The 26,604-nt window shown below is 35.1% G+C and overlaps 1 protein-coding gene across 8 annotated transcripts in view; it reads left to right on the forward strand.

The window, feature by feature from the left end:
• Window positions 1-26,604, forward strand: part of EcR (Ecdysone receptor) — a 257,170-nt gene that overhangs the window by 149,127 nt on the left and 81,439 nt on the right. For all 8 annotated transcript variants that reach the window (XM_089090631.1, XM_089090630.1, XM_089090636.1 and 5 more), the window contains one exon: window positions 25,435-25,762. In XM_089090631.1, the coding sequence (XP_088946757.1) occupies window positions 25,630-25,762 (133 nt within the window). In that variant the 5' untranslated portion in view covers window positions 25,435-25,629. The remainder of the gene's footprint in view (window positions 1-25,434; window positions 25,763-26,604) is intronic.

The following is a 26,604-nucleotide window of genomic DNA, read 5'->3' on the forward strand; positions in this document are numbered from 1 at the left end:
AAATAGAATTAGAAGATTGAATGGTCCGAAATTACCCCTTAGCTCTCAGGAATAGAAAGAAAAGATTTTATAATGGGTACTAGAATTAATATATTTGTATTATCGACAACTAGTTAGTACCTTAAAAAACTGAATGAAATTAGGTTTTTTTCTATGGAATCCTTCATGTATTTTTGCTTCATTAGCAGCTTTTAATTCCGCTCGTCTTATCTAAAATTTCAAAGTTTGACCCGTAACTACTGTTTTTCTGCCTGCCCAGCTAATTTCTGTCCAAGTTTATCGAGGTCAAAAGTAAACGACGAACAAAATTAAAAGTTTTCCGCAAAGAAATGTACCTTTGGCAGTCACAGCCTAGTCAGCTAAATTATTGGCTGCAAATAAACGTTAAAGGATTCTATATAATTGCAGAAAAGTTCAATTAGCTGAAAAAGTCCACTTTTCGCAGAATACGAAATCTATCTGACCTGTTGGTCGTAGATTGCAGAACGGATCCAATCCATAAAAATGCAAATAATACTTGAGTCAGTGGAGTAATATTTATGCTGGGAGTAGCTGCCACTATTTGTTCCTAGGGGTTCAACTATAGAAAAGAAAAACACTTTAGGTCAATGAATATTAACTTCCAAATATGCATATTTTTGTGTAATAATTAGTATCTCATTTGGGGGAAGGATAGACCTGGGTTTCCTAATTACGGTCTTGTAGCCAAGTAAAACAGAAACATATTGTCTTGCATAGTGTGGACCCAGGTGGCCTAAATCCTATAGAAATGTCCGACAAAGGGGGAGCCCCATGAGACCCCCACCCCTAAGACCGCGCTCATTAGCCTATGGGTGTAAAAGTGTCATTATGATATGTTTAATCTTACATCTTCTTTTGAAAGAGGTTTTTTCTCACAGGTTTTATAGTTCGATGAGGTAGATTCAGTGGTCAGTTCGAAAGTCGGTCTCGAAGAAATGCAAAGCTTGCGTTTGTCTCTTTTTATGTCGTACCGAATAATTTTCCTTGTGGTTGTGGGCTAATTGTTCTAGTTTGAACATTGCTGGAGTGTCTTTTATTTCCTTCTTAAGTTATTTTATGTTTAGATTTATAAAATGGTAAGAAATCTTTAAAGGTTACCAATTTTGCTGAAAACTCATGTACTTCAGACCAGGATTTTCCTATCCCACTGTAAGAATTTCTTGCTCTGTCCGTTTGAGACCTCCTCCATTATTTCTAGCTCTAAACAAGTGAACAATCTGATATAAAGCAAATTATTTATAGAATATCGTGTTTTTTTAACTACTCAGTGTATGAATAATTTTCTTTCTTCCAAAAGGTCATTTCGTTGCATTTGCAAGTTGTATGGCCTTCGGCAGCAACGTGTACAATAAATTGTTTCTCATTTTCTTTTTTGGGAATTTTATTTCATTCCCGAATTAAGTGTGACATCTCTATATAGTATTATCAATTCGAATAATTTCTACACCCCCCCACCCTGAATCTGCTTACTTTTCTTCGTCACTAAAAATGGATGCGAATTCTTAAGATTATTATTCAGCTTCAAATGTGAAAAGAAGGTGTTTTGTCATCACCTTTTCGCTTTGTGTGTAAAAAAAAAACATTCCAAAATTATTAGCAACATGTTAAGAGCTCCTTCATCGTCTCTTGATTGGATCAAATTTTTTCTATGTGTCACATACCTTTTATTTAACCCGGAAAAATCATAGTATTTTAATTTATATTTTACATGCGCACCTGAAAGCAGAAACACGATATGGTTGGGTGATGTGGTATGGTACTGAATTAGGTGACCGACTTTTGAAATAATTGCAATCAAACGGTAAACTATAGCCTAGGCCTAGCGCTTTGATAAATCGTCACATCGGGTAGATTTACCTGAAACCGGTTTTCGACAGGTTAATCCTCAGGGCCTAGAAAAAACAACCCGGAGTTATTATGATGCTTTAAACTTTTGAAGATAAATAATGGTTGGTTTGTCGGACTAGGAAAATAGACCAAAACCTAACTTCTCGGCTGACTTGTTTTAAATTCAAGACTATTTTACCGTCATAAGTAAAAAAATAATCCCTGTAAATGTCATACATAGAAACACACCCTTTTTGGTTATGCAGCTACTGAGGAAGCACCTAAACTTTTCTACCATAAAGAAAGAAAAACGAGCAAAAACGGGGTTTTTAAAGGCCAAATGAAAATACTGAAAAAACACAACAAAGTGAACATTTTGAGAGGACAAACGCCTCTCTTCTTCAGTGCGAAACGAAATAATGTATCCACTTTTCTGTCACTGAGCCCCTTTCCAAATGCGGCATAACCCTAGATTAGGGGCTATTGAGAAGGAAACATGTTAAGAAACCAATCCTTAATTCGTAAAATTATATATTTCCAATCGTTTTTTTATTATTTCGTCATAGTTCAATTTACGGGTACACTGGTTGAAACAAGGGGATCGCTCTCCTTTCGATTGCATGACATGGCAAAATGCATGGGCAATATATAATTTGGGCTATATATGCGGACATTAGGGGGAGATTGAGGGTAAAGTATAGTGGAGCTGCAGTCAAAATATGTTAACTACAATTATTCTGCATATGAAGAATTATTTCCCTAACACATTTTCTTCTCAATAGCGCCTGATCCAGTCTAATACCCAAAATGCCTCAACCCCCTAGTCAGAATTCTGAACACGACCCTGTCTATGACTGAGAACTGTCTGCCTATGACAAGCTATATCAGTAAATGGTTCATCGTAATCATCTATTAAAATTGTATAAAAATTTCAAGATATCGACGCTAATCACAACTGTTTTCCTGCAAATTTATCCTTTATTCCTATTGGCTTTCGTTTGTTCTTGTCTTGCTCGATTCTTACTTAGAATATACGATCGGCAACACCAGAATCGTTGTATGAATTTAAATTAAAAACGAAACACAGTTTTTTTTGACTAGTAAAGGGCGAAACTAAACTTGAAACGAACAAAAATTAGCTTTTATTGGGTGCTCTTGTACTAAACGGACTCTTTTATATACGGCAATGCACACCAGTCACGAAATAGACTGAGACGCGTCATGAAAACAAGTTTACAATGCCTTCTGGGATATAAACAAAGCCAAGAACTGTATTTAAAATTTTTTTTTTGGGGGGGGGGTACCTAGGTTAGGTTAGGTTACGTTTTTAGTATATGGTATGCTTTGCCCCCAAACCCCCCTAATATGTAAATGCATAGTCCAAATTTGTTTCTAAGCTATTATATATTCTTCCTATTTTATTTTATTTCATTAGCTTTAACCAAAATATCACTTTATAAAAGAGTCTGGTTAATAAAAGAGTAGGCTACCTTTTATTGTATGTAAAACCTAAAATGAGCAGAAATTACTATGGATAAAAATCGAAACCTAAAAGCTACAAAAGATTACGATAAAAAATGGACCCAGGTTTAGAAAGAACAACAATTACCATAAATGTGGGTGGGCTGCCCCCCCCCCCAAAGACAGTGTTTCATAAAAGTAACGTAAGACAAAATGAAGTTTTTCCATGATCAAACAGTTCGTGGTAACCAACTGTAAGTAAGGAGCGACCCGGCTCAATGGTAACAGAAACTCTAAAAAACGGAATTTTGATACCAATAGATACATCAAAAGAATCAGATTTTAATTCTGATTTCAAATAAATATGTTTCATCAAGTTTAATTATACCTATCAAAAGTTATGCGCCTTAGAAAATTTGGCTGATTTTCGAAAAAAGGGGGAAAGACCCCCTAAAAGTTATAGAACCTTAATGAAAATTACACCATCATATTCAGAATATCAGAGAACCCTACTGTAGAGGTTTCAACCTACTATCTGCAAAAATGTGAAATTTTCCATTTTTTGCAAGAAGAAAGATCACGGATGCGTGTCTATTTATTTTTTTGTTGTTTTTTTTCTTTTCCCCAGGGGGGATAGTATCGACCAAGTGGTACTAGAATATCGTGAAAGGGTCCATTGGAATGAAAATTAAAAGTTCTAGTGCCCTTTGTAAGTGACAAAAAAAATGGAGGGCAACTAGGCCCCCTCCCACGCTCATTTTTTTCCCAAAGTCACCCGATCAAAATTTTGAGATAGCCATTTCGTTCAGCTAGGTCGAAAATATTATAACTGTGTCTTTTAGGATGACTTAATCCCTCGAAGCCCCCAGGGGGAGGGCTGAAAGTTATGAACTTTACCCAATGTTAACATATAGTTGGTTATTGGGACCCGGCTCAATGGTAACCGAAACTCTAGAAAACGATATTTTGATACAAATAGATACATCAAAAGAATCGGATTTTAATGCTGATTTCAAATATATAAGTTTCATCAAGTTCAAAAGGGCAACTAGGCCCCCTCCCACGCTCATTTTTTTCCCAAAGTCACCTGATCAAAATTTTGAGATAGCCATTTTGTTCAGCATGTTCGAAAATATTATAAATATGTCTTTTAGGATGACTTAATCCCCCGAAGTTCCCGGGAGGTGGGCTGAAAGTTATGAACTTTACCAAATTTTAACATATTGTATTGGTTTTTGGGAAGTATACAGTACAGACGTTTTCTGGAGAGATTTTGCCGGGTAGTGGGGGGGGGGTCAGGGGTTATGTAGGAGGATCTTTTCATGAAGGAAGTTTTCATGGGGGAAGGATCATTGCTATGAAGGGGACACCGGATTTCCCAGCATTATTTAAGAAAAGATCAGAAATTAAATATAAAAAAACAAGGTTTTCAACTGCAACAGCAGCAACATCAAAACTTTAAACGAACAGAAAATATTACATATATGATTGGGCTCACCCCCTCGTCAATAACTCGCTCTTTAATCCAAAGATTTTTTAGTACTTTCATAAGAGCAATTTATTCTAATTAACGGTCTTTGTGATTAAGCGGTCAGTTTTAAAGAATTGGAACAAAATTCGAACTTTCGCTTAAAGAGCAAGGTATTGACTAGGGGGCAAACCCCCTAATATACTTATTAAAAAAATATGAACATAGAATTTCGTTACGTAAATTAATTTGTAAGTTACGTGTATTTATTGCAAATAAAAACGTTCGTAAATAAAAAGAAACAAGTTTCGAGAATGCCATTTAACCAAATAAAAGTAAATTAATATGAAAATTTTGTTTTAATTATTCATGTACTGTGAGCGAAGATAGAAACCTGCATTTATTCAACAACGTTTAAAAATTAAGTTAAAAAAACAGGTTTTTTAAACTGAAAGTAAGGAGCAACATTAAAACTTAAAACGAACAGAAATTATTCCGTATATTAAAGGGGCTGTACCCTCCTCAACGCCTTCCTCTTTACGCTAAAGTTTGACTTTCTCACAACTCTATTTTTTTTAAACAATAAAAACTTTAGCGTAAAGAGCAAGGCGTTGAGGAGGGGACATCCCCTTTAATATACGGAATAATTTCTGTTTGTTTTAAGTTTTAATGTCACTCCTTACTTTCAGTTAAAAAAACTTGTTTTTTCTATTTAATGAAAAGTAAAGAACGACACGGCGAGCTGGAACTAGCTAATATAAGATATCGAACCTAAAACAATGGATACTAAGGACGAAGAAATGAAACCTAAATGGAACAAAAATTACGATGAACAATGAAGCCAGTGAAATGAACAAAATATTACCATAAATAAAAGTGGGGTTTTCACCCTCCCCTCAAAGGCTCGAGTGTTATTTACATTCTATTCAAAACTAAATATATCGCTTCAGTTGAAAGTTTTGTTTAGCTTTTGGGTTTTCTACACATTTGAAAGGAATATTTTGAAACTTTGAAAGGAAAAGGGAAATTTTGTAAGGAAGAAAAGAGTGATGAAAATAAGATTTTTTTAAGCAAGTAAGAGTAGATTAACTGTCACAAATATTTTATTTCGATAAATTTTGCCACAGTTAAATGTGGTACTGCCGCCCCGAAAACCTCCTTGTATCATTCGTGTCTTAATTGAAAATACAGTTTGGCCAGCCAATCTCCTATGTATTCGAAAGAAAATGATTTAAAAGAATTGATGCAAGTTTATAATATATTTGACTAATAAAACTAAATTGGTTGTTGAAAATGTGTTGATATTGAAAAAAATTCTTTAATTTTGAGGAGTATTAGACTTTTATGTTAGAATGGAAAAATAAAAATGTAAAAATATATTTTGTTTTTAGTAAGGTGCGAATGTCACCAGCATTTTGGGACGCTTGAATGGCGGTAATGTTACCCTAATTTGTGTTAATTTCTGTTCGTTTAAAATTCTACTTCATTGTTAATTGTAATGTCTGCTCGTTTTAAGTTTCATTTCTTCATTCATAGTAATTTCTGGTCGTTTAAGGTTTTACATACTACATAAGCTAATCTCTGTTCGTTTCATTTTTAAATTTGCTCGTTACTTTTCACGGAAACACTTAGCTTTTTCTCTGTTCGGTTTTCAACTGATGTAATGTGTGTATATGTTAATTTTAGTAATGATAGCTAATTAATTTTATTAATTTAGCAGTTTAATGGGTAAAAATGCAGTCATAGCAGCTGGACTGGGAGTTGTTGCAATAGAGTCAGCTGCTCAATGATTTTATGCTTATTTATTTAATGTTAGCGTCATATTGCTAATCAACAGCCTCAGAGATCCTTACATATCAACTTAGGTGAAAATCCAACAGCAAATGCGCTCTAATTATTGTAATATTAGCCTGTCGTTTGTAATCGGTAAGTTCAGACATCCTCAAAGCATCAACGGTGTTAAAAGGAAGTCATAAACAATTTGTAAAATGTGTACTTAATGTGTTTTAAGATACATTTTCAATAAAAATAAGAAAACACAGATAATGCACTGATCCCTACAAAGACTCTATGGCCTATAAAGGAGGGGTGACTTTGGACTTCTGCGCTTCAATATTCGGCAAAATCAGATTTATAATCAATGAGCATGGAAACCCTTAAATATTAAGTGTGGTGGAAATCAAACGCTCTTAGGGAAGTACACACTTGGTGGTATTAGAGGATTTTAACGTGTAGTATTGAATTACCTAGGACCGTTCTTTTGGTCTTCAAGCCATGCAGATTGAAAATCTTTGCCGGACTTCGATTTTAGTAAAGTCTAACATCGACCTCTAGTTCTTGGTATGTTTTGATTTCTCTGAACTGCAAAATTAGCCTCTGATTTGTAATCAACAAGCTCAGAAATAACAACTTTGGCGGAAATGAAAGACTGTTCCCTGAATGATCACGAGATAAAGTAGATATGACATCTATATTTGCGAGTTTGGTCCAGAGGGGTGTGTGTGTCTGAGGATCATTTGCCCATGAACCCCATTTTGGGTCCTCCAATCGTAAAGGGTGAAAATTATCGCATTATTATGGCAGTATTAACCTCAAATTTGTAACTATCAAGGTTAGATATGCTCAAATACTAGCTTTGGGAGAAATTAAGAAGCTTTTGTGAAACACACATTTTGTATGTTTTATTGTGAATTTTGATTCTAATTCAGGGTGATCCACAAAAACTTCACTCTTCACTTTCTAACTGCCTTTCTATCATATAGGAAAGATAATAAAAAAAAAAAAAAAAAAAAAAAAAAACAAAAAAAAAAAAAAAAAAATCAAATGGAATTTTCTTGGACAGAGGGTAGAATAAAATACATAAGAAAACCGGACATTAAGGTACTATATAGATTGCTGTTATCATCAGAAGAAAAAACAACTATTTTTTTAAATGGCCATTCGAAGAGATTTAAAACTAGTTTTCGTTGTGTGTTTTACGGGAAACAACTTTATAGATTAACCAGTGGGAAAAAATATCACCAAAAAAGTATAATGGAAAAGATTAACCAGTGGAAAGGTGCTTCACGCCACTGTTTTACCGACTCAATTTTTTTTTATCGACTGGTTAAAAACACCGGAGGGGGGGGGCGTACCCCCTCCCCTTATACATGACGTCCCTCTTGTCTATTTCTGGAAATTTCTTATATTGTTTATATCTGGTATGAAATTGGCCCAGTAAGAATAATAATTCCAGAAAGAAAGAAAAAATGTCGGTTCTTTGTTAACACTAAGAATCATTTCCTTCTGTAGTTCAATACGAAAGTAAATATTTGAAACTTTTGATAGAAACGTTTCATTCTGAAGTTTGTTTCTTTTATTGTGGTTCAACCGAAACTAAAAGTTTGGAGACTGGCAATAAAGGCTTTTAATTAACCGTGTAAAATAATTTTAGAAGTTTACTTTTTCACACACAAGTGTGCTGAATTTCCTGTAGGCTATTCTACGTCTTCTCTTTTGTTTTGTTGTTCTTCTTTTTCTTATTACATAGTTTTTGAATATTGTTGTTTTTCTAAAATTTAAAAGAAATATCGTAAAAAAAGTAAGTGAGAATGCTTGTCTTTCATATAATTCGCCCATTTTCTGTTTTTGAGACTTCCCCTCCCTAACGTTTCTAGAGTAGCGAAAAAACTGGAAACAAGTTTTGATTGTTTGAAATCTGTTATTAACGATTTTTCTTTTTTTGGCTTCAAAATAAAAGAAAATCAAATAAGTTGACAATATGTGTTTTAAAAGATTTTTTTCCTTATGACTCGGAAAATTATAAAATTTATAAAAGGACGTTTTTAGTTTTTTTTTATTATGCATTTTTAACTAAATCAATTCATCAGAATTGTATCTATTGCTTCTATTTTAGGCTTTTATAAAGATTAAGCCTAAAGTTTTCATTTAAACGTGATTTGATTTTAGATATTGTTGCCTTTAGAAAGCGCAAAAGCGATAGTTCAAACAGTTCGTGGTAACGTACTGTAAGTAAGGAGCGACCCGGTTTAATAGTAATCGATACTCTAAAAAACGGAATTTTGATTCCAATAGGCTTATAAAAAAAATCGGTTTTTTATGTACATGTCAAATATATAAATTTAATTAAGTTTAGTCTTATCTATCAAAGGTTACGAGCCTGAGAAAATTTTTCTGATTTTCGAAAACGGGAGAAACACCCCTTAAAAGTTAAGTGATATTAATGAAAATCCCACCATCAGATTCAGCGTATCAGAGAACTATTGTGTAGGTTTCAAGCTTCTATCTGCAGGAATATGGAATTTTGTATTTTGGCCAGAAGAAAGTTCACGGATGCGAGTTTTTGTTTTGTTTTGTTTTTGTTTTTTTCAGGGGTGATCGCATCTACCCACTGGTCCTAGAATATCGGGAGAGGGCTCATTCTAACGGAAATTAAAAGTTCTAGTGCCCTTTTTAAGTGACCAAAAATTGGAGGGCAACTAAGCCCCCTCCCCGCCCCTTTTTTTTACCCAAAATCGTCCGATCAAACTTTTGAGATAGCCATTTTGTTCATCATAGTTAAAAAGCCCAATAACTATGCCTTTGGATATAACATGACCCCTCCCCCCACAGCCCCAGGAGAAAGGTCTTTAAGTTATAAAATTTTTCCATTGTTTGTGCATAGTAGTTGTTATTGGGGTGTAGGCATACATTTTCGGGTGAGGGGTACAAATTTTCTACTGGGGTTTTTTCCACGGGGAAATTTTCCATGGGAAGGGAAGTTTTCAGGGAGTGAACTTGTCAGGGGAAATTATGCACTGGGGGATTTTGCCAGAATTCTTATACAAAATGTTTCTTATATGTCTTGCTTTCTCTTTTCCGTCTCAATTTCACACGCGGAGGGGTTAAGAGTAATTTTCCCGGGTAAATTTTCACCGAGATTGAATTGTCTAGAAGATATTTCCGTGGGGATGGGTTTCTCCGTGAAGGTGGGGCCAGCTTTCCTGGCATTACTTAAAAACCATTAGAAATTAAATAAAAAAACAAGTTTTTTCACCTGAAAGTAAGGAGTAACATTAAAACTTAAGACGAACAGAAATTATGACGTATATAAAGGGGGTTTCTCACTCCTCGACACCTTGCTCTTTACGCTAAAGTATTGTAGTACTTTTAAAAATCCCTCTTATTGTTCTAATTAAACGAGCCTTGTGTTTCATGAGTCGTTCTTAAAGAATTGAGACAAAATTCAAACTCTAGCGTAAAGAGTAAGGTGTTGAGGAGGAGGCAACCCCCTTAATATGCGTAATAATTTTTGTTCGTTTTAAGTTTTAATGCTGCTCCTTACTTTCAGTTGAAAAAACTCGTTTTTTTTAAGTAAGCAGAATCAAAGAATGAAAAGGAATGTTCATGGAAACGAAATTAAAGAGCTATATAATGTCACAGTAAAAGTTGACCGCAATGCTTGTTTACCAAGTTGTCTTAGGACTCGTAAGTTGCAAAAATTGTATATCTGAAGCGTTGAACATCAGAGAATGGGCTATAGTAAAAACTTATGGAAAATGTCTATTTTAACGACAACAATGACGATTCTGGGCTATAATCATGGTTGGCCTAATTGCTAAGCCCTTACTTGGGACGTTTAAGTGTCAAAGTGCGTTTCCATGACAAAAGTACCTCTGTGAAAAAAAAGTGTAAGTTTTTTTTCACGACAAAAATAATTTTCGAGCTCATCAGAGCTAAGATTTCTCAGGCGTGTTTAGCTATCCTCAGACATTTATCTTCCCGGATCAGAGGAATAGGGGGTTTGAGAAGAATATCGTTAGGATGACCATTCGCCTCGTTTGCTCTACAATGAAGTGAATGAGACGGTCTGACTCGTGCTGACATAAGCATAATCTTCGGTGTGCATTTTTTGGTTGGGTGAGAACCTGCAAGAGGGCTCTGTAGCGCTTCCTTGTGTTGGTTGCCCCACTAAGAGTATGGGAAGAAAGCGGGACAAATAACAATACGGGACTGGGTAGTGCGTTACGGCCACAGTCCTTTATATACAGGTCGTAGGGCATCCTAACTTGGGTCCACACTTTGCCTCACATTCCCGAGTGCTCTTTGTCCGAAATTTTGTCCCTGAAGGCGAGAAGATTAATTTTTGATTTTTTTGGAATATCTAATTAACTTCCCTCCTTGAAAGAAATGCCTACATGTTGTCCTGTGCCCATTACAGTGTAAACAATAATTGTTGGCATATTGTCAAGGCTACTAGATTTTTTTTTCTTTTGCAGTATTATATCTATTCAATTATCTCCATTTTGTATGTTTTAAATTTTGATAGGCTAGCTGTCAGGGTGTGGCTCCATCTAAGAATCAGGTTTTGCTGCCCAAACAAAGAATGACATTATTTCTTACGGAAGTAGCTTATTCTTTTTTTTTCATTTATTTTATATGGTTAATCACGGTCAGTCACAGTAATTTTCCAGATATCGTAAAGATAGCTTGGTTCGCCCAAAATCACATGCCGGTATATCTTTGCGTTCATTATTCTGTGCTCCTTGCATACAAGGAATAATTTTATGAACCTAGGGAAAGAAAAAATAATGAGAAATTAAATACAATTTTTGCTAACCTGGTGAATTGTTGTTTATATTCTTTGCTTCTCCGTTTTCGTCCTCCTTGCAACTCAAGTAGTTTAAACTGTTTCTTTTTATAAGTCTCAAAGAATTGGCAAAATGAAAATATTTTTCCAAATAGGCTTTGCAAATGACTCATTACTAGAATTTGTTTTGTATCTCCTGAGCTTAGACAAGATAGACGATATAATTGGTTTGTACGAGCATTTATCAAGTAGGCAACATATACTCACAGTCTGGAAGGTGTCGAACAGAGCTTTTCTGAAATTCAAGATAGATTGATTGTCTCAAAATTTTCGCTCGACAGTATTTCAACATATTCCTATTTACTACTACTACTACTACTAACAACTCACCGCAGCAACAAGCCGTCTGAGGCCATCACAACTACGCACGCTCCTCCTCTAACCCAATCTATTCAGAGCCTCCCTTTTTACACCCTCCCAGGAAGTTTCTATTTCCTTTAAATCTTTCTTTATGACGTCCTCCCACCCCAGATGAGGAAGACCTGCTTTCCGTTTAGCCCTAGTCGGTTGGCAGAAAAGAACAATCTTCGGAAATCTGTCATCCTTCATCCGCACAACGTGCCCTAGCCACCTCAACCTTTCTTTCATTATAGCCCTAGAGAGCGGTATTGAACCACATTTTTCTTATAGCCTATTGTTTGAAATACGGTCAGTCAGCCGGGTACCCACAACAATCCTTAAGCAATTTCTTGCATTACCAAAATCATAATTCGGGCACTTTCACGTTGTTTCTATTCAGTATGACGAGTGTCCAGGCAATACTTTTACCAATGAGGATTATTTATATTGTTCTTAGTGATGGTATTGACCTATGTTTTACCATTGAGCTCCATTTAAACATAATCATCATTCAACCGTTTAAATTCTAACTAGGCAGACACAAAAATACTATTAAACCTGACGAATTCCTTGGTAAGTTTGAATCGCGCCTTCTGGACCAGGAGATTCAGGTTTGACTTACTGAACTTACCATGGAGGGCTCTTAGGTGTTGGATGAAGGTGCGAGCAAATGGTGTGCAACTGCAAAGGGGACACTGGGAGTCATATGAAGGAGATTCCTCAGGAGGAAGATGGCCTTATCCCCTTTTTGGGGAGTATGAAGATAAACTGGTATGAGTAATTGCCAAAGTTTGCAGAATTTAAGGAATATTTTTTTCGAGTGGATGTACCACTGCTCCCAAGTAGTTTGGAGACTTCTTCTAGGGATCTAATTATTGCGGTAGAAAGCTTTACAGAGAAAGACGGGGAGACACGGAAGACTATATATATATATATATATATATATATATATATATATATATATATATATATATATATATATATCTTAAGTCACTTGATCCTCTAATAAGATACTAGCGAGATCATATTTAGCAGAGCAAATTTATAACAAGATCCTTTTCAAAGATACATATATGGCTTTCATCTTGGTTTAGTTGTGTTTCCTGAAGGTATTATAAATATCTGCAGAGGGGAAGGGGGGTATTCAATATTTCTCGTTTAACCTGCTTTATAAATAGATATATCCGTAACAGCTAATAATGATCGAAACCATTTAAAAGTAAGAATGCAGTGATAAGAAGGAAAATGTGAGTTTATTGTACCGTTTAATATACCACCTTGACGGTATGTTCGAAGTATGTCGTGAAAATAACTCATTGGAATGAATTCATTTTAGTTAACTAAAGTGCCTTAGATACTGTGCTGTACCTGTACTTTTATTAAACTTGACCTCATTCCTGTCTCATTTTCTAGATGTGTTTTTGTTTGCCAAGGAGCTAATGAGTAAAGTAAACTCCTGCCAAAATAGCCTGCCGTTTGTTGATTAATAGGAGAACTATTCTAGCGTTACTATTTCTAGGTCTGTTTCATTTAAGTGGCCCCAAATTGGCTTAGTCCTCAATCTTGTTCATAGGTGGTTTCGGCCCGTTATTTGTGTGATTAAAGGGAATATCTTTCTGTTTGAAGCAAAAATGGAACTCTTATTTACTGATAATCATACATTATTACATTAGAACTGACGGTCTTCGTACTTCTTAATTCAGTTGTTGAATTGTCTTTGCCATTTTGGTATGAACTTTTTTGAATAGTAATTATTATTGTGGAGGGTAATTTGTGGGACCTCGCTTATAATATATTGCTTGGGCGTTTTTCTTTTTCCCTTGCTGTTATGAAAAGGGATAGCCTATATTCGGCATCTTATCCAAGCACATACACAGAACGGGTTTTTAGGTTCGTCCCATGACGTCCCAATAGTTGATCGAAGTTCTTTGCTTTTCCCATGAACCCTCTCCCAATACATTTCTACTTGTGTACCTTAGCGGGCTCAGCCAAAACTGCTATACCACTAAGACAAACTAAATAAAAAATTGAAATGAGGGGCTAACACTTAACCTCCTGGCTACACAGTGACCCATCTTATCTTTTTCTGAAACAATTAAATATATTGCTATTGTTTCTAGTTTGTCTAATGCGTTGTATATACCTGAGCTGCTGGGCTAAATACAAAGTCTTTGTTTTTCACTTTTTTTTAAGAAATATTTTATTGCGAGTGTCAGATTTCAGTCTTAGAAAGACTCCGTTTGATGCAGAAAATCATAATCTAGTCGTGAAACAGTGCTTCCATCTTAAGTCACATTTTGTATTATCTTCTTGGTTGAAATTCGAAATTATTTGACATCAGAAAAAAAAATGTTAAGTATACGTTAGTGACTCACTGCTCAAGGTTTTTGAGCCACATTTCGGAATAGAATTTTATTCCTAAATTAACCTCTTAACGAGAACCTCTACCGAAAAAATTGGTTAAATTGTAGCTAACATTTATAACAATAATTTATTTCGGTTATTCATCTTTTATTTATTTCATCGTAAGGGGGGGGGACTATTTGCTTAAGCAGGCTCGTAAAATTCCAGAGATTAGGGTTTTCATTGCCCTCTACCGACTCCACTTGCCCAAGGTAAATTCGCGGTAATGTAAACTAGTATTATTTCCTGAGCCTTTATAAGAAAAGATATAAATGTATTCTCATGATAGTTGCTCTCAAGTAGACAAGATTACTAGAATTGACGCACAGATAAACAAGGTCCATCTCTCCAGAATGGAGAGATGGACCCCATGAACTCTCGCCAGATTGGATAGTGCCTTTCAGGGACTAGGAATTCTGAACATAGTGCATGAAAAGAAATTAAGGAGAGCAAATAATTTGAAAGAGAGAAGAATGAGCCATTTTTTAGGGCAACGCTATTTTATTTGAATATTTTTCAAGTGAGTTTTATTTTTTAACTGGAAAAGCTATTTCATGAGACTTTTTGTCTATTCAGAGACTGCATCTGGTCCCTACTGACTTATTCGAAACCTATGTATACTCGAGACAATATGACGGTGCTGTAAGGGTACTGTACTGACAAATTCGTTAGTTTTTTGTACCATTCACAAATATTAAGCCAAGAAACTCGAATAGATTTTGGCAACGGAAAATCACTGCCATCTATTATCTCATTGGAAAACGAGATGGTATAGCGGGGTCTGATATTACATAGATGCTGAAAAGTTTAGAAAACAAGTTAATACAGAACAGCAAGAGTCTTTCATGCGTAATAAGCTCCAGAATAGGGCCAAAGGCTCTAGTTTTTCTGCATTTATTAATCCTGTTAACTGTAAGAGGCACTGAAGTCAGGCGTTGTCATTTAAGGGCTTCAAAAAGGAAGTTTCCAATACTAGGAGGATTAATTTGGGATCCATCCGATTTGTAGTGTAACAACTTTGACATATTCTGCTAGCCAAATAATTTCTAGGCCTGTCGTATGCTTTGACTTATGTCCATCTAAAAATTAATGTTTTTAGACAGTAGTATATTGGAGTGAAGATGCCTATCTTGTTCCAACCTTTGCCAACGTTCAATTGAGTTAATTTTGTGTTTTTATTTTACTGAATGCGTAGTTCCATGGCTGCACGAAAGACACAAATTAATCGATTCGCTCTAAGATCTAAAAAAAACACTCTTTATTAATCCGCGGGTTATAGTGTGGCCGTTAATTTAACGGCTCTTTCCATTTCTTGTCTTTTCAATATTGACGGTCTTATTTCATGATTTCCAAAGCGGGTGTGATTACCTCCAACGACTATGGATGTTTCTTTTTCTAAATTATGCTCCACACCACTTTTTGATAAGTAAAGTAGGGTGAAAATTAAATAGACACGTGACCTATCAATTGATATTGGGATCTCACGAACATTCAAAATGATGAGTTCTGGCACCTGGTGCCTTATCTGAACCCGTGACAACGAAAGCTGGCTGCTCATGCACCTTGCCAAAAACTGTAATTGACTTTTTCTTAGGAGCCTGTTTCGAAAAAAATACTTTTTCTATTAAGACAGTCACTGCTCATTTAATTAAGAACATTATAGTTATGCTATTATTTAGTTCTTCTGTTTGTATTTGTTTTTCTTGTCAGTTTTGCTTTTTCTTTTTTTTCTTGTTTGTGCTCCTTCTTTTTCTGTTTATTGTAAGACGGGTTATTAATAAAATTCGTTCATTCATTCATTATGAGAAAAGGACTGTACCTACTAAATGTTGGGGACTATTAGTCTGGATATCATTTTGTTCACACAAATTATGGCTTGATAGTACCTTGTAGCTTGATATTGGGGTTGGGTGGCCATTTCTATTAGCTACAGCGGCACCAATTTTCAAAAATGTAAGGAGGATGGGCAAATGTAAATTTCAATATTTAAGGATTTTGGTGTTTTTTCGATTTTTTCGTCGAAAATACCAAAGAAATGTTTTTCAATGATAGTTCTTAGAAATCCAAAATCTAGAGGGCAAATACCTTCTCCCCTCCCAATTGGTGCCACTAATTAACATCCCTCATTTTGTCTCCCTTGTTGTCTTTGTAAAAAAAAAAGTGAAATCTAATTGTGGGACAACATTTTTAAATGAGGGCAGGGGTTCTCCCTTTTGGTCCCTCGTCCCAGCGTAGTCCATGTAACTTCTCTATGAATAATTTTGGCTATCTGAGCAATATGTCACTTCCTATTACCAAAAGTAGACAATCTTACCCAAATTAGAATGTTTGCTTTTGCGAAATGATTATGGTTAGCAATGCAGTCATGCAGGATTCGGTTACTGACCTAAATTTTGAACGTGTTATGTTTTTTCAGCTTCGGATGAATGTATAATAAACGCCAACTCCTTTTGACGAAAATTGTTTTAACTAAAAAACAATTACATTTTTGGATGTTTTTACATTATTATTTTTTTTTCCAGGGACACTTTTAAAAACGACAAATAGATCTATTAAAGAAAAAAGCCTCCTTGTTTGATGCGTTGAATTTTTCCCCTCCCTTAAACAGAATTCTACAGGTCCCCTTAAGAGTTGGACCTATGCCTGCAAATGTAGAAATCCGATTTGCAGACGAACAGATAATTGCTATATATAAATAATGTCATGAAGACAAAGAGAAAGAGGATTTTCTTTCCGAGGTGAATAAATTTTGAATTTTTGTATTTAATTATTTTAAAAAGGCTCAGCCCTATGGACTTGCCTCCCTTTCCAAGAGAGAAACTTTCGAAATAATGAATTGATGCGCCGTACTTGTTGATTTCGTAAAAATTTGTATGGCAGGGCATTCACATCATATTATATCATGTAAGAATATGTCTTCTCCATTACTCAGTATATTGATAACCCCGTCCCCCGCCAATCCCTCCCCCCAATGTTCTGACATTTTTTGTAAATAAGTTAAAATTCTTTTGTCATTAAGGACAAGTTATAAGCAATCTGAACTGGGCAAAGAAAGATTAAATAGATCTATGAATAAGAGATAGAAATGGTGCAATAAAACATAGTCAATAATAATGGCAAATAATGTTTAAAATTTATTTTAACTGTGTTTTGTATTTTATTACGCATTGTCTTAGTTCTTTTCGAACTCGGACTTGTATATTTTCAAAACCACAAGAGATTAAGATAGGCACTTAGTTCCTCTCTTCAAGGTCAAGGTCATCAAGGTCACGAAAGAGTAAGTAGAGTGGTCGTCAACCTTGTAAGTAGAGAATGACTGTAGCATATTCAAGAACCCTATAAAAGTGGTTGGAAATCTTTGAACGCATAAAACGGAATATTGCATTTTTTCCAGAAGTGATAGTATCTATCTAGTCATCGAATAATTTTGGAAGGGACTTCATTCGAAAGGAAATTGAATTTCTAGTGTACATTGTAAGAGCAGAATGCTATCAGATGGCAGCTAGGAATCCTCTTGTGCCAATTTCCTGCTTCGGGGTCTATTACGATCAAAAACGGCACCACGTCAAAATTTCAAGGTTGCCACTTTTCTCAGAAAGATCGAAATATTAAAAGATAATCTCCAAAGTTACTGTAACCCGAGCAGCCTCAGGAAAATGGCGGCAAGTTTCGAAGCGTTGTTCTTTCTATATGGAAGGATTCTTAAATAGCATTTAGAATATTTTCATTGTTTGTATACCAGCTGTACCTCGAGACTGATAAGAGTTGAAAGTTGAGTTGATCTATGAGAAAACAACTAACGTCATTTGACATTACCTTACAAAATCCTTAAACTATCCATACTTTTTAGCTTATTTTACTTTACACAGGTGGAAAGGCTGCCTGCCGTAAGAATTTTGTTATAGGCCTTTTTGTTTTTGAATTCTCCATCGGGGATCGCAGTTCTTAGCGAAGTTGTTACTTTTTTTTCTTTCTTTGTTTTATTCTGGCAGGCAACGCTGCACTGTCTCTAAAACCACTTTTTCATTGATATTCCACCAAAACCTCAGATTCACTTGATCAGTTTTTCCTATTGTCTTTAGCTATACTCTGGTTAGCATTACAGTATTGGGAAAGATGGTAGATGTAGCGAGGATGTCAAAAAGTAGAATACCCAAGGCGCAGGATGTTTTTCTGACGGTGAAAAAATTTGGAAGAACAGGAAGATAAGTCTTTGAACTAAGATTCGAATACTGGAAGCCACAGTAAAGACAGTGGTAAAGCATTGTTCAGAAACATGGGCCCTTGAAAAGGCCGAGAAAGATATGTTGAATGTTTTCCAGAGGAATTATCTAAGGGTCATTCTAGATGCTCGCTTGACTGACCGATTATCAAACGATAAACTGTAAAAAGAAAGGTGGTTCTAATCCCACTTTATAGGGCTATAATAAAAGAATGTTTAAGATGGTTAGACCACGTTTTACGAATTGGTCATCCATCCTGGCACAAAGATTGTGCTTATTGCCCATTCGTCTTGGGCAAACAAAAAGCAGGTCGTCCTCGGATATGTAGAAAGAAGTCATAATGAATGATTAAAAGAAAATTGAAGCTTCATGGGAGAGGACAAAGACTGTAGCTTTGGATAAATTTGGCTGGAGTAGAAGCAGGTGCAGCTGCATTGGCATAAGACGGCTTGATGCTTTAATGGGTTGTTAGTGGTCGTAGTAGTAGTACTCATCATTGCTTGGAATAGACACATCGTCAAAGTCCTGTACCAACTTCTGAAAGAAAATCCGTTTATTCTTATATATAAAGACACGATATGATATAAAATCAACTAATCGAGCCCCACATTCGACGTTTTTTTTCCATCGGTAAAATGTAAAAATATGTATAGTACGTCCTTTGTTGAGTAAATTTCTGGAGTAAATTTTAATGTTTGGTTATTTTACGCGTGCAGATGAATAAAAAATAAAAAATCGATTCAAAAGGAGAGCGGGGCTTTTCTTTTTTTAAATGAGTATGTCCAAAGTTATTTTTTTTGATAATTCTACCCTATTGTGTTCCTAGGCTGGAGGACCGAGTTGACATTTTGATAATTTTTTTTTTATTTTGGAAGATGGGGCAAGGAGAGTCTGAGTTTTTGTGTTGGGAGGGGGGTAAAATAATTTTTCTCTGATTCTGTGTATACGCCAGGTTTTAGTTAACTTTTTTTTTACGTCTGTCATCCGTCAGGCTTTGGTGCTAGTTAACTTATAAAGGCAAGGAAATTTGAATATGGGAGGAATGAATTCTGATGATCCATTTGTCAGAATGGGCAAGTGATATATTCTGATAGATATAGATGCGATACGTTTGGGTGATTTACTATAGTTATTTCATTCTGTTAATTTTGAGGAATTTTCTTCAACAAAGAAAGATCAAATGAATGAAAAAATTGGACTTATTACTTACGGTTTCCTATGAACTTGCCCAGGTATTCTATCCTACAAGGTATTCTAGAGGTATAACTTCAAAGACACTCGGATCATCTGCGATTGTTATTTTCTTCGTTTGATTTCCTACATTTTTCAACAAAGAAACGGTTTAAATGAACAGAAATTGGACTGTAAATCAGGCATGTAGGTGATGCCGACGGCCATCAGTACTAAGACCATCAAAATTTCCGGGTTTCCCTTATAATTTGAGTGTTCCTGATGTGTGTATAGATCATCCAGGGTAATATGACATAGCATAAACAACGCATTCCCATAGAAGTAGGGTGTAAGATTTTCAAAGTTTCGGGTGGCAACTCGAACTGTGTAGCTATGGCAGATGATATTAAAGAATTTGAAAGGAAATGCACTTTCGAGAGGTATGTTGCGTTACTAAATCATTAAGGGAACTTGTTGACATCCAGGCTTATTTTAGAAACGGAATTGACGAGGCTGATATGAACTGACGGAATTGACTATTCATAGGGATAATATGAACGCTTTTAGGAATGACATAAGTATTTTATAATTTTTAAAAGTATTTTTCAGAATTTTCTTGTGTTCCCTTCTTAAGGGGCTAACCACTAAAATAGTACAAAATCTCAGATTCGGAAACCATATTCAGGGTGTTGGCCAAAAAAGGTTTCTATTATAGGTCTGTATTTCCCATAAACGCCATATTATGTCAATTAATTTCAAGGGTTTTATCATTTAGTTATTTATCTCTTAAAAGCTAACTTCGGTTACTGACCCAAATAATGTGGATTTCGTTGCATAGTGAAAGAACAACTTTCGCTATATTGCCAGTGGCTTAGTGAAAAAAAGTGGTTAAGTCAAGGTTTATGAACTATGTGGTTTGGGACCGGCTTTTCTCTGTTTATAAAGGCATAAAAAGGTGGAAAAATGAACAAAAAAAGGAAGAGCAGGGTCAAGAAACGGTATTTCTGTTGTGAAAAGGCATGGTTCATTTTTGAATCACTTGCAATAAAATGGGAATAGAATTAGTGGATAGGGCTGCTGCACAAAATCAAAACCCAGCAATGGGTCGAATCACACATTGTTTTCGAGCTACAAAATTAGTCTTAAAAGGAAGATGATGAAATTTTTGAGTTGTTGCTGTCGGATAGGAAAATTTCAATATGAAAATCAAAAAAGTTTCTTCTAGAAAGTTGGATGGTCATCTCGGAATTTCATCATTTGGCTTACACTGAGCCCACGAACAGATTTCGTCGTGCGTCCTTTCTGGTTGCTATATTTTTGGGCTATATACTATATCTTAAAGCTGCTCAAACTTTGATAAATATCTTTTAGTTTTCAGTTTTCTATCTAGTGGAAGAATGAAATTATGTAAAAATCTAGAATGAAAAATATTTCAATTACAAACTAAAAAAAAGAACTCCAACATAAATTACGGATAAAAAACAAAATGGTAGCTCGTCCCTTCGAGATGTGTGCCCTGGGGAGTCCCTTCACACCGCCTACAGCTCCCTTATCTATTGCCCTGCTTATTGCAATAGATTTCTTCTTAAAAAAAAACAAGAGTCAAAGGGGAAAATGTATGCTAATGTTCTTTTGCTAAATAAATCGGAGAATGAATCTGCATTCTCATCTATTATTTCATCCTAAGCAAAAATCTAAACTTTAGACCTTTGATATTTTAAATAAAGCTTCTAAAGAAAAGTTGCTGCGTAGGTCTCTGAAATAAATAAGACCTACATTAAGGGAATTTTGTCGGAAAAAAAGAAAACAAGGGTTGAGAGAAGTGCAAATAAACATTTTACATTGTCAACCTTCTTCTAATCTAGCGAGAGCTAGGGATTATCGATAGGGATATCTTCAAGGACTATATTTCCCTCATCGCTCTTAAATATATGCGAAGAACTAAGAATTCTTGTGGTACTAATAGAATCTTCTCATATCTACACACAGTGGTTGTGGGGCACCTTCCAGGTTGGTGTGGAAAACCAATTGAAAAAACTGGAAGGTTAAAGCGCACCTTTTGAGGTACCTTCTGGCTCCAAGTAAGATTATATACTTCTTCCGGTACTTGCGTGTTATCCCGACCACAGTCAAGAAGTGAAGTTAGCTTAATTATAATGAAATAGACCTAAATGTGATGAAAATATAATACTTTAGTAACAATATTATGGAAACTACATCAGAGAAATATGGAAAGCAGGCTGTCCATAACGCATTATATGATTTGATATGATATGATTTATTAACACTAAAAGCCCTTACTGGGCCATGGTTAATACACATTACACTTCAAAAATAATAAATGAAAACACCCCTGATATAAACAAAACAAAAATAAAATAAAACTAAATCTAAAGAAAATGATCTCTATGCTCAATGTCCAGTAAACCTTCCCAAATCCTTTATCCCCAAAAAATTTCTCTCTTAATATATTACCCACCCATTCCTCCCTTTCAAACCACCCCGGAAAATGTCCTCTCTCAAACCTCTTTACTCCTTACATAAACATAAAAAATGAATTAAATCATCATTTTCATCCACACATCGGACAAAAATAGGGATCAGCCTTCAACCTAATCTTCCCCAAATATTTTCTCCTGTTTCCAAATGCTACAAAATTTCCGCTTACCGATGTTACCCACTTTAATTCCTCCCTACTAAGCCCCGCCTTAAAATACATTTCCTACCTAACCTAATACCTAACCTAGCTAACTCTATATATTAAATATTTAATTAAAATGTACCTAGGTAGTAGTTTATCTCACTCTGGCTAAGCTGATTATCTGAGAGTTCATATAGAAAAAAAAAACGGTTTTAAACAGATCAAACTTCTTGAGTGCGGTAGGGATATCACGTAAGTACCGTTCTTCCTTAGAGTCAACCTGTGCACACATATGGTCCTCAATAGACCTCATGAATAAAAACGACAAATTTTGAGCTTAAATGTAGTTTTTGAATTATCTGGTCTCTCCTCTACCCGTGGAGGAATTTTTCCAATCCCCTCCCCCGAGGGGTTGAACCTCTGTGAATCAATGTTTACTCTTGCTTAGGTTCGTACAACCATCATCTTGAAACTCGTTTTCTATGATTGACATTGAAAATTATGGTATTGCTAAGGAATAAAATGAAAACAAACGCTAATAAACTTTCAATGGCGTTTCTGAAACTAATAAAAATTAATGCCACTTGTGTTGCTTTGAATCAATAGAACTAATCAAAATAAAACTATTGGGCAACAATTATTGCTATCCTGTTTTTATACCAGAGCTTACAAAAGCAAGGGGTTACGCACTTTGTCATTTTTACGTTTAACGGAGGTAGGGTTGAAGGGGGGAGGCATAAATTTGTGTACATCTACGACAAGCAATGTGCAACCCCTTGTAAAATTTTCGTTCGTCCTCTTATAATTACGGTCGGTTTTGTTTCTACATTGTATCTTTGACGTTTCTTTTATGTCCTTCAATGAAGTTTTTGCGTTAAATATTATGTAGTGATAAGACTGAGTTCCCAGTTTGGACCTGGGTGTTTTTCCTTTCTCTGCATTTTTCTAGGTTTCTGTTTTTCCTTTTTTAGACGCAAATAGGTAAAGTAGGACAGTCTCTTTGTTCTTTTTCTACGTTATTTTTAAGTGGTTATTTGGTTTTGGTGAGCAAAAAAAGAGAGACTCGAACGACGGGCGTTCGATTTTGGACGAACGATGGAAGTTTCGTGAAAAGTGCTGGGAGGCATTTTGAAGAAATTTAAGTATTTTGTCTTTTTACTATTTCATGAAGAGCCAAAGGATTTATCTTGTGATATTGATTTTGATGAGCATGACAAAATAAGACTCGAACGACAAAGGTTGATTTTGGTGAGTAAAAAAAGAGAGACTCGAACGACGGGCGTTCGATTTCGGACGAACGATGGAAGTTTCGTGAAAAGTGCTGGGAGGCATTTTCAAGAAATCTAAGTATTTTGTCTTTTTACTATTTCATGAAGAGCCAAAGGATTTATCTTGTGATATTGATTTTGATGAGAATTACAAAAAGAGACTCGAACGACAAAGGTTGATTTTGGTGAGTAAAAAAAGAGAGACTCGAACGACGGGAGTTCGATTTCGGACGAACGATGGAAGTTTCGTGAAAAGTCCTGGGAGGCATTTTGAAGAAATTTAAGTATTTTGTCTTTTTACTATTTCATGAAGAGCCAAAGGATTTATCTTGTGATATTGATTTTGATGATCATGACAAAAAGAGACTCGAACGACAAAGGTTGATTTTGGTGAGTAAAAAAAGAGAGACTCGAACGACGGGCGTTCTATTTCGGACGAACGATGGAAGTTTCGTGAAAAGTGCTGGGAGGCATTTTCAAGAAATCTAAGTATTTTGTCTTTTTACTATTTCATGAAGAGCCAAAGGATTTATCTTGTGATATTGATTTTGATGAGCATGACAAAAAGAGACTCGAACGACAGAGGTTCAAGTACGGACGTTCAGATGAAGGACGGAAGTTCCATGAAAAGTGCTGAGATTCGTTTTGGAGGAATTTTAGTATTTTGCGTTTTTACTATCTCATGAACAGCCAAAGAATTTATCTTGCGATATAATCAGTTTGATTATAAGTAAAAATGTTTTATTTTATCTTTGCCACCTCGAATAAGCTGAAAGTTTATTCTACAACTGGATCAAAGAATTTATCTTGCGATATAATCAGTTTGATTATAAGTAAAAATGTTTTATTTTATCTTTGCCACCTCGAATAAGCTGAAAGTTTATTCTACAACTGGATTGCTGCATCCAAAAAGCAGAGTTAAATCGCAACCAAGACCCGGTTAAATGTTTGAATGTTTTAAATATTTGGATAAGATAATCCAAAATTGTTGACACATTTTTCCTAGAATTGTAATATTCTAGAATTAGGAAGCTGGGGAGCATATAATATACGTAAAATAATATAATTATCCAGACCACGGGTACTGCAAGGGTGGGGCAGTAATTACAGGCCCTTTAAAAAAATAAATATAATCAAATTTAACTTGGATGCATAGGCATCTTTGTACTACCCCCTTCTCGCTGTCCTTTGGTGCATTTAAAACAAAGTCGTTTTCATTGCAATGAAAATATAGCTACCTATTAACACAGCAAAAGGGCTTTAATTTATTGCAATCACACCTATTCGTTGGAAAATTTTCCCTTCATCCTCCACTAGAAAAATTTCCAAGCAGTGTCCTTGATTCGGTCCCTACCGACTATATACATGAAGTGTAAAACTATAAACTATATAGAGCGCCATCTACCAGAAGTCTAGAATACGCATTTCACTAACATGTTTCGATTTAAGAGCCTCTGTTTCAAGATAGTGAGCGAAAACACTATCTTTTAATCAAAATGTTATTTTATAGGATATTATCTTACAAATTTGGAGTCTCAGACATTTTTCAATTTATCTGTGGGTCACTTCTTTCTTATGTGCATCGTTCATAAAAAACACTGAAAAAATGTTTGTTTTAAACAAAAAACTGAGTTCAGATAATACAACTACAAACGTACCTGTCTCTTTAGGTGCTAATGAAAAGAAAAACTATAATTTCAGGTCTGTAAATCATGAATTTTTAGCAGAATTACTCTAAATAAATGCATTCCTAAAAGTGTGTTATTTGTGGCAGTATGGCATTTTATGTGGCAATGATTCGTCAGGGGCACTGAAGTTTTTTGTCGGGATTGACAGAACAGGGGATCCTAATCTTGTTACAATTTACAGATTACTTTCTTAAGCCTACTTTCAAAGAACTTCATTGCACCAGTTTTGTATCTTTCACTCGTGTTTAGCCATTTTTACGTGTACGGCTGAATTTATTTATACTTCTTATTTTACAGGAATAAATAATTATTGAATAGCATTTTACGCTACTGGTGTACTTCATTGAAAAGGATATTTCTCCTATCTTTGTCGTGAGATGCAGTGCAACAGAGTGCGATTAAAATAAGAAAATTGAAATTAGAGTGAAATTTAGTGCCAGTTACGTATCGAACGTATAAGTGCTTTTTTAGTGCCTTTTTTACAACATTTTTATGACTATGGATTTAAAGCAACCGGCAACGCTGCATCCACAAAGTCATTTCTTTACTGAACGCGTAGAAAGAGGCCCTGTTATAACAGTACACAAAACAGATGATGGAAGAAACATGGATACATCTTTGTCTGGTAACGTGGTGCAACCTAGCTATTTAATCCGTTACTTATCAATGCCTTTGTTTACTGCTATAATTCTATTTTAATCCAATTAATTATTTTACTTTATTAATTTTTTTACTTAGCTTATTACTTGTGAATTATTTATTCACTTAGTTTACTTACTTACTTACTTAATTATATACTTATTTTTAAATTAACTACTTATTGATTATTTCATTTTACTCTAATTGATTATATTGGCTCAGTAATATGGCTCCGTGACAATCCTATGTCTAGAGGGTCTGAGCATACGCTTGTACACTAGTTTTTTTTTTAAGTGTACACCTATATCTATCCCAACAATTCCTCTGCCCCGCCTTTAAACCTGTGTTCATTTCGACGCAGTTCTACTCTACGTCCATGATGTTGACCCTTTCCTCCAATGTTTATGGAGCTATCTTTATTGCCCCATGGCTCTAGGGGATGAAAAAAAATCCCTACTTTGAATTTAGTTTTCAATTCTTCTGCGCAAAATAAAGAATATTGCATTTTACATTCGCTGCAATGATAATTAAACTTTTATAATACGATAAATATCAAATAGTTCGAACTGTTATAAATATCAAACTGTAAGTAAGGAGTGATTCGGCCCGATAGTGACCGAAATTCTAAAAAAAGGAGTTTTGATAAAAATTAGTACATCAAAAGAATTGGATTCTTATACTGATTCCAAACATGTAAAATTCATTAAGTGTAATGCTACCCATCAAAAGCTACGAGCCTGAGAAAAATTTGCTTAGTTATAGGAAAGGGGAGGTGGGAACAACCCCAAAAAGTCATGTGATCCTAATTAAAATCACACCATCACATTC

The sequence above is a fragment of the Artemia sp. Qi Xiang Cuo genome, chromosome 6 (genome assembly GCF_049724085.1).
Source record: "Artemia sp. Qi Xiang Cuo chromosome 6, ASM4972408v1, whole genome shotgun sequence".
NCBI classification, from domain to species: domain Eukaryota; kingdom Metazoa; phylum Arthropoda; class Branchiopoda; order Anostraca; family Artemiidae; genus Artemia; species Artemia sp. Qi Xiang Cuo.